Below are 13487 nucleotides of genomic sequence, written 5' to 3' on the forward strand. Positions count from 1 at the left end.
ACAAGTTGCAAAAATCTAAACCACAGAACACAAGTGAGGGCACTTGCATCTCAGTTTATCCCCCACTTGAATAGATATGGGGAATAAACTAATCAACACGAGGGTGACACATCTTCTCCCACCTTGTCAGCTGAAGCAGGAGGCCTTCTCTGTCCCCCCCATGGTCATTATCTCCAGCATCTCCAAGGCCACAGCTTTTTTTCTTTTTCCTAGTGGAAAAGAGCTGGGAAACGTGGCTTTGGCCAGCAAGGGAGAAGGGGACATTATGTGTACCAGCAAAAACCCGATTGTTACTGAAACCATACTGGGCTGCTTTTCTCAATTATCTCCACCACTCTTCTGGTCTCCACTTTTCAGATGCCAAGTTTTAACCCAGAACAAAAGCTGCTGTCGGACTGATTTATAATCCAGATCTGCTGACGCAGCCTGAAGTGTTCCTCCCCTCCAGGACTGCACCCTGGCTTAAAGTTACCTCCAAACCTCAGGACGTCAAGTCCCTTCACCTCTGCCTTTTGCCCCTAGCCAGGAGGTAGCATCTGTCTCCAGGTGCCCGTGGGGTGTCCTCCATGAGGACCACCTCTTCTAACCACCTGCCCAGCTCAGAGGACCAGCTGGGAGGAAAGACGCTGCACCGCCCATGAGGCCAGAGCCACAAGTTGCTTCTAGGAGTGGCTGTGGGCGGAGGCTGGTGGTTCTGAAGGTGGCGGTGGTTCTGCAGCGTGGCTCCCCCCAGCCCCTTTCATCTGAACAGTAGGCTCATGCCACTTGTTAATCAGCCTTCCAGTGGCACCAGGAGTCATTTTCTGGGGATAGGCGCTTTGCCCAAAGCGTGAGAAGCAGGAGCAGGCCCTTTCTGTTGATTGAAGGGTCTTCCTGGCTGGTGAAGCCCTTTCCAGACTTGAGGGCAGGGACCAGTGGTCCTCGGGGCCTAGAAAGAAGCAGAATTGGGGGCCAAAAGGCAGACCCCTCTGGTCCGCCCCAAAAGACGCCTCGGTTTCCCCAGCGTGCCTCCCCCGGATACTCGCATCGACGTGGCTCGCCCGCGGTCGTTCCTGCAACTGCAGAGTCGGGAGTCCCTCTCCCCAGCACAGCCCGCCCAGGGTCTTCGGGGGACACTTCAGAAAGATCGGGTGAGTGTGATTCCCCCGTGGCCATACCCGGAGTCCCTCCCCCGCCCCACCTCCCTCCGGGCGCTGTGGCGCAGCCCGCGACTCCGAGCCCCGGGGCAGCTGGACACCCGGAGGGGTTGAGGTCCGGGCACCCGGAGGGGCGGAGGTCCGAGCCCCCGGGCGGAGAGCGGGCGGGTCCACAGGTCGCTGCAGGTCGCAGCCCCCTCCTGAGCGAGCCTTCGCGGCCCGCCCCCGGCCTCCGCTCGACCCCCCCAGCCTGACGTCAAGGGGAAGGGGGCGGAGAGCCGCGGCCGCGCTGGAGAAAGAGCCGGCGCCCGCCGTGGTGGCGCGGGGAGCCCGAGCCTAGGGGTGCGGAGCCGGGCGGGAACGGAGGGGCGGTGGCAGAGGGGCCGCGGAGGGCTGGCGGGCGAGCGCGGGCAGGCGGCGACGCGGGGGCAGGGGCGGACGGCGGTCGGAGCCGAACGCGAGGGCGGCGCCCGGGGACTGGAGCTGCGCGCAATAGGTGAGCGAGGCCGGGCTTGCAGGAGGCTGGAGCCGCGGGGCCCCGGAGCCGCCGCTTTGTCCTCTTGCTTGGGCAGGGGCTGCCGGACGAGGGAGGGACAGGGGCTGGGGCGCGGAGAGCCGCGGCGGTGGAGACGGCTGTACGCAGGGATCCTTCCTGCGCCCCGCCGCTGCTGCTTCGCAGGGTCTCGGGAGTGGGACGCACAGCGCCTGCAGCCCCGCAACCCCGGGGCCGGAGGGGCGCACCAGCGAGGGTTCCTCGCGCGGTCCGGTCCGCGGCCGGGATCCTCGCCAGGCTCCTGGACTGCCCTCGGCGCTCCCACCCCCGATGGAAAGTTTGGGGCGGGCTTGGAGCGAGGCCGATGTTGTGGGATCGGATTTCCCTGCCGCGGCCCCTCGCCCGCCCGCCCATTCCGCTGGGGAGGTGGGTTGTCCCGGAAAGCCAGGCCCCCGGGCCGAGCCGGGCCGCGCCGTCCCCGGCTGGAGCGCTCGCCCTGCAGGGAGGGCCGCGGTCCACGGCTGGCCGCTCCGGGTGGGCGAGGGTGTGGGGCGCCCCGCCTGGAGCCCGCACCCCTCCCCCCAACCCCTCCTCCCGGCTGCCAGTTTCCTCGCCCTGGGGGGAGTTGCGGGTGGGAGCACCGCTGCCGGGCGGATCCTCGGAGCACTCCACGGGGTGCGGCCCGATCCTCGGGTAAGGAGCCGAGATGGAGCCTGGGGCGTTTTGGGGGGCTGGTCTGGGGCGCAGCCCCCGCCCCCCGCCCTCCTGCGCCGGGGCTCTGGGCCGACAGGGGGCGTCCGCAGGCCGGGCTCGCCACGCTCCCCGCGCCGCCGCTTTGTTTGCGTTCAAATCCCTGGAGCTGGGGGAGGGGAGAACCAGGGGGGACCCGGGACTGGGTCTTGGCGGGGACCCTTTGTTTGGGGGTGAGCAGGTCCCCAGCTTCTGCGTCTCCGTCCCCGGCACGGGAAGGCTGGAGCGGGGGAAGCCAATCCCGCTGGCCCGCCCAGGCCAGGGTCCCTGGGGCGCAGTCCCCGAGTTGGGAAGGTTCGTCAGAGTCGCGGGAGCGCAGCGTTGCCAGCGGCCCGGGAGGAACCCCCTCGCGTCCCCGCCCCTACCTCCCCCCGTCGCCTGCCCGCGCCGCCAGAGTCCCCGACTCGACCCGAGCTTGGTCCCCCCACCGTCCCTCCGCCAGAAGGCTGGTGTCTCGGAGGAGGCAGTGCGAGGAACAGGATGAGGCCCTGGTCATTTCCACGCCCATCCCACCCACTTCCTGCCTCCCTCTTGGGCAACAAAGGGGCCTCGGGAAGCTGGGCCCCTTCGTTCCCGGCCCTTCTCCCACTCCTGCCCTGCTGATGTGGAACGGGGTTTGGGGTTCTGCAGGGCTATTGTCTGCGCTGGGGAAGGGGACAGGCCGGGACCGGGACCTCCGCTCGCAGCCGGCCACACCAGGTTCCGCCTGTGGGGCTTTCCCAACCGCCTACCCCACCGCATGCCCTCGTCGCCCTAAGGAGTCTTCCTCCCAGAATTAGGTGTTGGCGGTGTCCGGAGCCCCAGTGGCTGCAAGGCCTGCTGCCTGAGGTTCTTTCAAGAAACTCTCAAACCTCTTAGGCCAGAGTGTGTATGTTGGGGGGGGGTCCCTTTTTTATTTCTCAAAATGACTTCCTGTTGCGCAGAGGTAGTGGTGGGTCTGGAGGCCAGGGAGGGCTTCCCCGAGCCTGTTTAGCCTTCAGCCAACTCAACTCCTCCCCGCTTCCCAGGGACACCCGTGGCCTTTTAGGCAGAGGCCAAGTGTGGGGACTTAGGTCCGCCTCCAAAGAGAAGGGGAAGGAGGGCACCGGGGCTCCTGGAAGGCCCGATGAGGAGTCCCGTGGCCTCTCCTGCTGCGGGGCCCTTTGGTTTGCTTTCTCTGGCTCTGATTTCTGACCATGTCTTTTCCCTCAGCAGGACAGCTGGCCTGAAGCTCAGAGCCGGGGCGTGAGCCATGGCCCCACACTGGGCTGTCTGGCTGCTGGCAGCAAGGCTGTGGGGCCTGGGCATTGGGGCTGAGGTGTGGTGGAACCTTGTGCCGCGTAAGACAGTGTCTTCTGGGGGTGAGTGCCTGGAGGGGTGAGGAGGAAGTCAGGGACAGGCTGCTGAAGAGTTGCCCCCATAGTGTGCTGGCTTTATTCTCATGTGTGTGGCACAGCTTTCTAGGAAACTCGAGTGACCCCAGGGGCCAAGAATGGGCAGTGCAGGTTGGGACCTGGGATTAGCCTCCTCTGGGGGAGCTCTGTCCAACTCCCCACCCCAGACTGCCTGCCCAGGTGTGCGAGGGAGAGCCTTCTGCCTCGCCCTCTCTACGCCTCGCTTCTTGAATTGTCACTGGCGCTGGGAGCCTAAAGAGAAACTGGAACCGGGATAAATACAAACTGGAGGCTCTCTCTCCTGGCTCCCCAGGGCCCCGCTAAGACCTCCTACTGCCCTGTACACATCATACCCTCTGGTGGCCCTGGAAGTGTGTGTGTATGTGCACATGCTCACATGGTTGCCGGGGCACAGCGGGGACCCAGCAGTGCCCCGTGTGCACACACCCATGTGAAAGGTGATGTCAGGTGTTTGTATCAGCCGTGCACTCTGGGGACCTGGGATGAGCTCACCTCCCACAGGTTCCACTCGGGTGCCAGTGAAGCCCTGCCATGCCGGTCTGTGTCTGGATCCATTGTTGCCTGCAAAGACTGAGGCTGGTTTGGGGGGACCCTGAGGACAGGTCAGCAGCCATATTTGGCAGCTGGTGTAGGAATCACGTGACTGTATAAATGTCGTGGTGCCCTGCATGCCGGGTGGCAGCAAGACTTCCCAGGCCCCAGCCCCATCTCTGCTCTCTGAGCCTCTGGTTTCTCCGGACCTCCCTGGCCTGGCTCACAGCCCAGCTCCCCTCCTGCCATCCCCGCCTGTCCTAGTGGCCTTCTGTGCTCGCATCTCTGGCAGCCTGGATTGGGGTCCTGCTGGAGTGAAGGGTTTCCTGAGGCAGGGAGTACTCATAGCCGTCTGTGCCTCCTGCCCTGCTGGACTCTCAGAGAGGCAGTGGGCAGCAGGGCAAAGAAGGAAGCAGCCACCGAGGAAGCGAGGGTGGGGTGGGGGTGCCCAGCCCTGCGGCCGGAGGTGCCATTGACCCTGAGAGCAAGAGCCATCAGTCTGATGGCTTCCTCTGGCCGGAAGCTGTGGCTGAGATATCCTTCCTTCCTCCCAGCAGCCTGGATTTGCCTCCTCCCAGGCTGGGAAAGGCTAGGGAGGCCCGGGTGGGGCTGTCAGGGCCAAAGGCTGTTTCAAAAGCGTCCTTTATTGCCAATTGGAGTTTGGCTGGCATCTGCTTGTGGCATGGGGTGCTGGCTCTCGTGGAGGAAGACTGAGGGCTGTCAAGCCCCAGGGGTCCGCCCATCAGCAGCCATGCTTACCCCTGCAGAGCTGGCCACGGTAGTACGGCGGTTCTCCCAGACGGGCATCCAGGACTTCCTGACGCTGACGCTGACGGAGCAGACTGGGCTTCTGTATGTGGGGGCCCGAGAGGCCCTGTTTGCCTTCAGCATGGAGGCCCTGGAGCTGCAAGGAGCGGTGAGAGGTGGGGCAGCGGGAGGCAGTCGGGCTGCCAGAGGGCAAGGCCCAGAAAGGCTGTGCTTGGCCAGGTGGTCCCTCAGCCTAGCTGCCCCCACAGAAGTGCTGCTGGGCATCCCGGGCCTGCCCTCTGGTTGGGGTCAGCATGCGGCATTCCTCTCCTCTCTGGCACTTACTGAATTCTGTGTAGTGGGGTGGTTTGGGGCTTCCATTCTGTACTGAAGGAAGCCCCCAGAGAACAGGGACAATGCCTCTGCACTGGGCGTCCCTGTGTTGTTGCTGCAGGCTGTGCTTGTGACACATGCTCAGTCTGTACCTGTAACGTGACTGACGTCCCCTTCCCTTTTCCCAGATCTCCTGGGAGGCTCCTGTGGAGAAGAAGACTGAGTGTATCCAGAAAGGGAAGAACAACCAGGTGGGTGCTTGGACGCTGCTCCTGGTGCTGCCTTCGCCCCAGGGCATCTCCTCCCATTCTGGCCCTCTCGCTCTCACTAACCAGACACCTTTCTGCCCCCAGACCGAGTGCTTCAACTTCATCCGCTTCCTGCAGCCCTACAATGCCTCCCACCTGTACGTCTGTGGCACCTACGCCTTCCAGCCCAAGTGCACCTACATCGTGAGTGCCACCCTCCTACATCGGTGTCCCCAGCCCCCCGTCCTCCTCACCCTTCTCTGGACTCGTGGATGTGGCCCACAGGGCCCTGCCCTTAAGTATCACCTCTTTCTCTGTCCCTAGAACATGCTCACCTTCACTTTGGAGCATGGAGAGTTTGAAGATGGGAAGGGCAAGTGTCCCTATGACCCAGCTAAGGGCCACGCTGGCCTTCTTGTGGGTGAGTGGCTGCCCCCCATGCAGGCTGGGTGAGTCCTTGGGGCTTGGTTCCACTTGGGGCTGTGTTGACCAGATGTGTCCATACCTCATGTGTGGCCTGGCTGACCTCTGTCTCCCATAGATGGTGAGCTGTACTCGGCCACACTCAACAATTTCCTGGGCACAGAACCCATCATCCTGCGTAACATGGGGCCCCACCACTCCATGAAGACAGAGTACCTGGCCTTTTGGCTCAACGGTGAGCCCCCGGGGGGCCTGCGGGAGCCATGGGTGGGAGGCCCCCGGGGCCCAGCCCCTCCCTGCTGACCTCCTCCCCTTCCCACAGAACCTCACTTTGTAGGCTCTGCCTATGTACCTGAGAGTGTGGGCAGCTTCACGGGGGACGACGACAAGGTCTACTTCTTCTTCAGGGAGCGAGCAGTGGAGTCGGACTGCTATGCCGAGCAGGTGGTGGCTCGTGTGGCCCGCGTCTGCAAGGTACCGAGTCTCACAGCTGTGGGCCCTGGGAGCCCCGCTGGCCCAGCGGGGCTGACCGGCAGTGTCCCCTTGCCGTCTGCCAGGGCGATGTGGGGGGCGCACGGACCCTGCAGAAGAAGTGGACCACGTTCTTGAAGGCGCGGCTGGCGTGCTCTGCCCCGAACTGGCAGCTCTACTTCAACCAGCTACAGGCGATGCACACCCTGCAGGACACCTCCTGGCACAACACCACCTTCTTTGGGGTTTTTCAAGCGCAGTGGTGAGTTGGCCAGGGCTCCCACAGAGTAGGGAGGAGCTGGGGTTCAGGTCAGGGATGGTGCATGGGTGGGAGCCTGGACCAGGCCTCAGAGGCAGTCCCAGAAGCCACGTGTCCAAAAGCCAAGGAGAATGCTGGCACCTGCCCCTTTCAGAGCTGCCTGTGAAGGGGCAGGGCCCCATGCCAGGTGGCACTTGAGCTGCCAGGGCATTCTGGTGCCCATGGCCAGTTTGTGCCGGGCCCTGCCTTCCTGCTGCTTGCCCTTAGCTGGGGTGGGAAGAGATAAGGTGGGTACCTGACCCTGGGCTCCCTTTCGCTGTGACAGGGGTGACATGTACCTGTCGGCCGTCTGTGAGTACCAGTTGGAAGAGATCCAGCGGGTGTTTGAGGGCCCCTACAAGGAGTACCATGAGGAAGCCCAGAAGTGGGACCGCTACACTGACCCTGTACCCAGCCCTCGGCCTGGCTCGGTGAGTGCTGGGGCAGGGATGCATCTCCCCACCCAGCTGCGGTGCCATCCCACCCTGCTGATGGCCTGCCCCCCACATCCTGCCCCCAGTGCATTAACAACTGGCATCGGCGCCACGGCTACACCAGCTCCCTGGAGCTGCCCGACAACATCCTCAACTTCGTCAAGAAGCACCCGCTGATGGAGGAGCAGGTGGGGCCTCGGTGGAGCCGCCCCCTGCTCGTGAAGAAGGGCACCAACTTCACCCACCTGGTGGCTGACCGGGTTACAGGACTTGATGGAGCCACCTATACAGTGCTGTTCATTGGCACAGGTGGGTGCATGGGTATGCAGACATGGCTGCTCAAGGCTGGGCAGAAGCCCGTGTGCCCAGGGCAGGGAGATTTGGAGCTGCCCCACGGCCTTGTGACCTCTCATTTACACCTTCTCCTCTGCACCCCCCAGGAGACGGCTGGCTGCTCAAGGCTGTGAGCCAGGGGCCCTGGGTTCACCTGATTGAGGAGCTGCAGCTGTTTGACCAGGAGCCCATGAGAAGCCTGGTGCTGTCTCAGAGCAAGGTAGTAAGTTGGGCCGTCTGCCACTGTCCCCAGCACTATCCCATCTCACTCTCTCCGTCTGGCTGCTTCTCCCAGTTGGGCCTATGTGCTTGGACAGTGCAGAGTTAGGAACAGACACACGTATGGATGCACACCTTGCCTAACTTGGGGTGGGTTCCTGGAAATGAGAATGAAAACAGAATGGAATCTGCGCTGCACAGGGCCATTATATATAGCCAGGTCACGGGGCTGCGCTCCCAGCATCAAGCCTTGGCAACTGCTCCCATGTTTCTTTCAGACCCTCCAAGCTGTGCTGTGGTTCTGGCTCTGGCCTCTTCCCTGACCATGCCCCTGTGACCAGACCTCCCAGGCTGTGAGATGTTTATGATGCCCTCACCATGGTGGTTTCCTTCCAGCCCCCAGTTGCTCTCTGGTCCCAGCCCTCCATTTCCATGACTGTTCCTGAAGTGCTTGCATTATACCCTTGTGCAATACTCTCTTTGGTTTTTTTTGAGATGGAGTCTCACTCTGTCACCCAGGCTGGAGTGCAGTGACGCGATCTCAGCTCACTGCAACCTCCACCTCCCAGGTTGAAGCTATTCTCATGCCTCAGCCTCCTGAGTAGCTGGGATTACAGGTGCCTGCCACTATGCCCAGCTAAAGGTTTTTTGTTTTTGTTTTTGTTTTCTCTGAGATGGAGTCTCACTCTGTCGCCCAGGCTGGAGTGCGGTGGCATGATCTCAGCTCACTGCAACCTCCACCTCCCGGGTTCAAGCAATTCTGCCTCAGCCTCCCAAGTAACTGGGACTACAGGCACGTGCCACCATGCCTGGAAATTTTTTTTGTTTGTTTTTTTTTTTGAGACGGAGTCTCGCTCTGTCACCCAGGCTGGAGTGCAGTGGCGCAATCTCGGCTCACTGCAAGCTCTGCCTCCCAGGTTCACGCCATTCTCCTGCCTCAGCCTTCCAAGTAGCTGGGACTACAGGTGCCCACCACCACGCCCAGCTAATTTTTTGTATTTTTAGTAGAGACGGGGTTTCACCGTGTTAGCCAGGATGGTCTCGATCTCCTGACCTCGTGATCCGCCCGCCTTGGCCTCCCAAAGTGCTGGGATTACAGGCGTGAGCCACTGCGCCTGGCCAGCCGGCTAATTTTTGTATTTTTAGTAGAGACAAGATTTTACCATGTTGGCCAGGCTGGCCTTGAACTCCTAACCTCAAGTGATTTGCCCACCTCAGCCTCCCAAAGTGCTGGGATTCCAGGCATGACCTGCTGTGCCTAGTTGCCTTGTGCAATACTCTTGTGGCATGTTTGCCACACCTCCTGAACTTTGATTTGTTTGCCTTTTACCAGCTATTATGACTCAAAATTGTCCCCCAGAACATGGAATAATGGCAGAAAAGAAAGTGTGTGGTTGAATAAACACACAGATTGGCATCCACCGTTGAAACAGGAAAACATCTTATGTTATGCTGCTGCTGTTGTGAGGGCTGATGGGCCTTGAGAGAAATGTATTTCCTGCACTATGTGCGTGTGAGTGTGTGTGATTATACTTTTTGGCCTCACAGCCCCATCATCCCTTTCTAATAAGGTCACGTCTATAAGGGGCTTAGGATTGCATCTGGCCTGTGTAAGCCCTCTGAGTTCTGTGGTTCTTAGAGTTCCCTTTTCAGCACTACGGCTCTGCCTTGTTCCTCCTTCTGGCACCCCGTCCTGTGCCCCTGCAGGAGTCCAAGCTGTCCCCGTGCTACGTTCTGGTCCAGCCGCCCCTCCTGGTGGTGTGGCCCTGGCTGACCCCACTCCTGCTCCCCGCTTCTCTCGCAGAAGCTGCTCTTTGCCGGCTCCCACTCTCAGCTGGTGCAGCTGCCCCTGGCCGACTGCATGAAGTATCGCTCCTGTGCAGACTGTGTCCTCGCCCGGGACCCCTATTGCGCCTGGAGCGTCAACACCAGCCGCTGTGTGGCCGTGAGTGGCCACTCTGGGTGAGTTGGGCTCTACATACGCCAGGACCTCCAGGGACTCAGGGTGGTTGGAGCCAGTCTGCTGATGTACCCTACATCCCCTACCAGATCTCTACTGATCCAGCATGTGACGATCTCGGACACTTCAGGCATCTGCAACCTCCATGGCAGTAAGAAAGGTGAGCTTTTTCATTCCCCTCGCATCGGGCTGAGCCCTGGACCAGAGCTGGAGTTTCTGTTTTCCTCTTCCCCAGCCCCACTTTCCTGCACTAACATGCACTCTCTTTTCTCTGCCACTATAGTCAGGCCCACTCCCAAAAACATCACGGTGGTGGCGGGCACAGACCTGGTGCTGCCCTGCCACCTCTCCTCCAACTTGGCCCATGCCCGCTGGACCTTTCGGGACCGGGACCTGCCGGCGGAACAGCCCGGCTCCTTCCTCTACGATGCCCGGCTCCAGGCCCTGGTTGTGATGGCCGCCCAGCCCCGCCACGCCGGGGCCTACCACTGCTTTTCAGAGGAGCAAGGGGCGCGGCTGGCTGCTGAAGGCTACCTTGTGGCTGTCGTGGCAGGCCCGTCAGTGACCTTGGAGGCCCGGGCCCCCCTGGAAAACCTGGGGCTGGTGTGGCTGGCGGTGGTGGCCCTGGGGGCCGTGTGCCTGGTGCTGCTGCTGCTGGTGCTATCATTGCGCCGGCGGCTGCGGGAAGAGCTGGAGAAAGGGGCCAAGGCTACTGAGAGGACCTTGGTGTACCCCCTGGAGCTGCCCAAGGAGCCCACCAGTCCCCCCTTCCGGCCCTGTCCTGAACCAGATGAGAAACTTTGGGATCCTGTCGGTTACTACTATTCAGATGGCTCCCTTAAGATAGTACCTGGGCATGCCCGGTGCCAGCCCGGCGGGGGTCCCCCTTCGCCACCTCCAGGCATCCCAGGCCAGCCTCTGCCTTCTCCAACTCGGCTTCACCTGGGGGGTGGGCGGAACTCAAATGCCAATGGTTACGTGCGCTTACAACTAGGAGGGGAGGACCGGGGAGGGCTCGGGCACCCCCTGCCTGAGCTCGCGGATGAACTGAGACGCAAACTGCAGCAACGCCAGCCACTGCCCGACTCCAACCCCGAGGAGTCATCAGTATGAGGGGAACCCCCACCGCGTTGGCGGGAAGCGTGGGAGGTGTAGCTCCTACTTTTGCACAGGCACCAGCTACCTCAGGGACATGGCACGGGCACTTGCTCTGTCTGGGACAGATACTGCCCAGCACCCACCCGGCCATGAGGACCTGCTCTGCTCAGCACGGGCACTGCCACTTGGTGTGGCTCACCAGGGCACCAGCCTCGCAGAAGGCATCTTCCTCCTCTCTGTGAATCACAGACACGCGGGACCCCAGCCGCCAAAACTTTTCAAGGCAGAGGTTTCAAGATGTGTGTTTGTCTGTATTTGCACGTGTGTTTGTGTGTGTGTATGTGTGTGTGCACGCACGTGCGCGCTTGTGGCATAGCCTTCCTGTTTCTGTCAAGTCTTCCCTTGGCCTGGGTCCTCCTGGTGAGTCATTGGAGCTATGAAGGGGAAGGGGTCGTATCCCTTTGTCTCTCCTACCCCCACTGTCCCGAGTGTCGGGCAGCGATGTACATACGGGGGTGGGGTGGACAGGGTGTTGTGCCCCTTCAGGGGGAGTGCAGGGCTCGGGGTGGGCCTAGTCCTGCTCCTAGGGCTGTGAATGTTTTCAGGGTGGGGGAGGGAGATGGAGCCTCCTGTGTGTTTGGGGGGAAGGGTGGGTGGGGCCTCCCACTTGGCCCCGGGGTTCAGTGGTATTTTATACTTGTCTTCTTCCTGTACAGGGCTGGGAAAGGCTGTGTGAGGGTAGAGAAGGGAGAGGGGGTGGGCCTGCTGTGGACAATGGCATACTCTCTTCCAGCCCTAGGAGGAGGGCTCCTAACGGTGTAACTTATTGTGTCCCCGCGTATTTATTTGTTGTAAATATCTGAGTATTTTTATATTGACAAATAAAATGGAGAAAATGAAACAATTGCTGTGATGGGGCTAAGACGTTTGGGCTAAAGCCCTTCTGGGTACCAAGAGGGAAGGCTCTCTGGGTGGAGGGAGGCTGGACTGGGCCTCCCCCACAATCCCAGGGCAGCCACCACTTTTGTGGTCCCTGCCTGCCTGTGGGAGGGGACAGCCCAGCTCTAGTGTTTTCCCACAGTGGTGGCTGCGGGGCTGGGAACGAGACCATGGCCACAGCCCCTTGGGAGCCAGCCTTGGCTTCTGGCCAGAAGGAGAAGTCAGGGCACTGGGAGTCCAGGGGAGAAGCGGAGTGGGGGGGGGGCGGGGGTGGTGCCTTCCCAGAACTCAGGACGGGTAGTGGGAATGAGGGGCCAAAGGAGTGGAAGTTTGTGGAGATGAGATCGTTGCTTGTGTGAGGATGGGGTTCTCAACCCGCTTAGGGGAGGAGAAATGACTTCCAGCCTTCTACCCACCAGGAATGCTAGGGTCTTCAGTGCCCCAACTGGGGGGGAAGGAACTTAACACCCAGTGTGCACCAGACCACTGTCCTGGAGAGGGACTGGCACAGAACCCAACCTGCATTCTGTCGTTCATGCACTCTTTGTAAGCCGATCAGGCGGTGGAAGTGAGGTCTCCCCTGTACACTTGATCGTGGCTTGGGCAGGCAGCTGCCTGGGTTTTAACTGGGAATTGAGAAGGCTGGGGTCCGCTGAGGAGCACGCTGCGCGGGTGCACGGTCCGCAGACGGCCGCCCGGAAGGTTTTGATCATGAAGACCGATTCCGTAAACTCAGCGCCCACTGTGGGGCCAGGGGGTTCTGCACAAACCAAGGCCCTGCCCTTGCCCCTGCCCTGAGGTGGAGCTACAGGCAGGACAAGTTGTGGCCACCTGCCCCTTGCTGGACTTGTAAGGAAGAGCAGGGTACAGGGAGGGGCGTCTCGAGGCCTTTCCAGCCGTCACTTTGCCGCTGTCCCAGGGGCGGTCGGCCTTGGTCCGGGGTGGTGCCAGGAAGATGGGGTAAATACCGTGGAGCGCGCCCCGGCCCGATGGCTCACGCCTGTAATCCCAGCACTTTGGGAGGCCAAGGCGAGCGGATCACGAGGTCAAGAGATCGAGACCATCCTGGCGAAACCCCCGTCTCTACTAAAAAATACAAAAAATTAGCCGGACGTGGTGGCGGCGCCTGTAGTCCCAGCTACTCAGGAGTCTGACGCAGGAGAATCGCTTGAACCCGGGAGGCGGAGGTTGCAGTGATCCGAGATCGCGCCACTGCACACAAGTCTGGGTGACAGCGAGACTCCGTCTCAAAAAAAAAAAAAAAAAAAAAAAAAAAAAAAAAAAAAAAAAGACCATGGAGCGCGTGGCGCCTCCCTGCCCTAGGAGCCCGGCGGGACTAGGGGCGGTAAAGACAGGAGCCTGCGAGGTCGCTGGAGGGCTGGGTAATGGCGAAGGTAACGGGAAAGTTCCCGACCGGACCCAGCCGCCTCATCCCCACACCCTGCAAGGCCAGGCGGCCCGGCGGCCCTCCAGCGGCGCGCGGCTCCCGGAACCCAGCGCCTCCGTCCTCCGCTTAGCCTTGGACGCCCTCGCGCGGCGGCCTCGGGGCATGGCAGGGCGCAACAAGCCCCGCCCTACCGCTTCAATTGGTTCTCGAGCTAAGGTCTAGGCTTTTGATTGGTCGGCTTTGGCGGGGAGGCGGGACTAGGACGACAGCCGCTGCGCCTAGCGCCCAGATCC

At 61.4% G+C, this 13487-nt stretch overlaps 1 protein-coding gene across 8 annotated transcripts; it reads left to right on the forward strand.

Annotated features, from left to right (window-relative positions):
* The first annotated feature begins 1058 nt into the window (after positions 1-1058).
* SEMA4C (semaphorin 4C) lies at positions 1059-11772 on the forward strand. Of its 8 annotated transcripts, none has more exons than XM_055241879.2 (15): positions 1059-1130; positions 3574-3719; positions 5072-5220; positions 5573-5635; positions 5738-5836; positions 5957-6053; positions 6174-6290; positions 6378-6529; positions 6613-6788; positions 7111-7255; positions 7345-7567; positions 7699-7811; positions 9615-9772; positions 9860-9930; positions 10054-11772. In XM_055241879.2, exons 2-15 carry the CDS (start codon positions 3611-3613, stop codon positions 10881-10883), a joined length of 2502 nt encoding a protein of 833 aa, XP_055097854.1. In that variant the 5' UTR covers positions 1059-1130; positions 3574-3610; the 3' UTR covers positions 10884-11772. The 8 variants fall into 8 exon arrangements, with proteins under 8 accessions (XP_055097854.1, XP_063473749.1, XP_055097852.1 ...); XM_063617679.1 differs by lacking the exon at positions 1059-1130 and adding an exon at positions 1424-1478; XM_055241877.2 differs by lacking the exon at positions 1059-1130 and adding an exon at positions 1545-1632 and having other exon boundaries at positions 3571-3719.
* The last annotated feature ends 1715 nt before the right edge of the window (positions 11773-13487 follow it).

This window comes from Symphalangus syndactylus, chromosome 14 (genome assembly GCF_028878055.3).
Source record: "Symphalangus syndactylus isolate Jambi chromosome 14, NHGRI_mSymSyn1-v2.1_pri, whole genome shotgun sequence".
In the NCBI taxonomy this organism is placed as follows: domain Eukaryota; kingdom Metazoa; phylum Chordata; class Mammalia; order Primates; family Hylobatidae; genus Symphalangus; species Symphalangus syndactylus.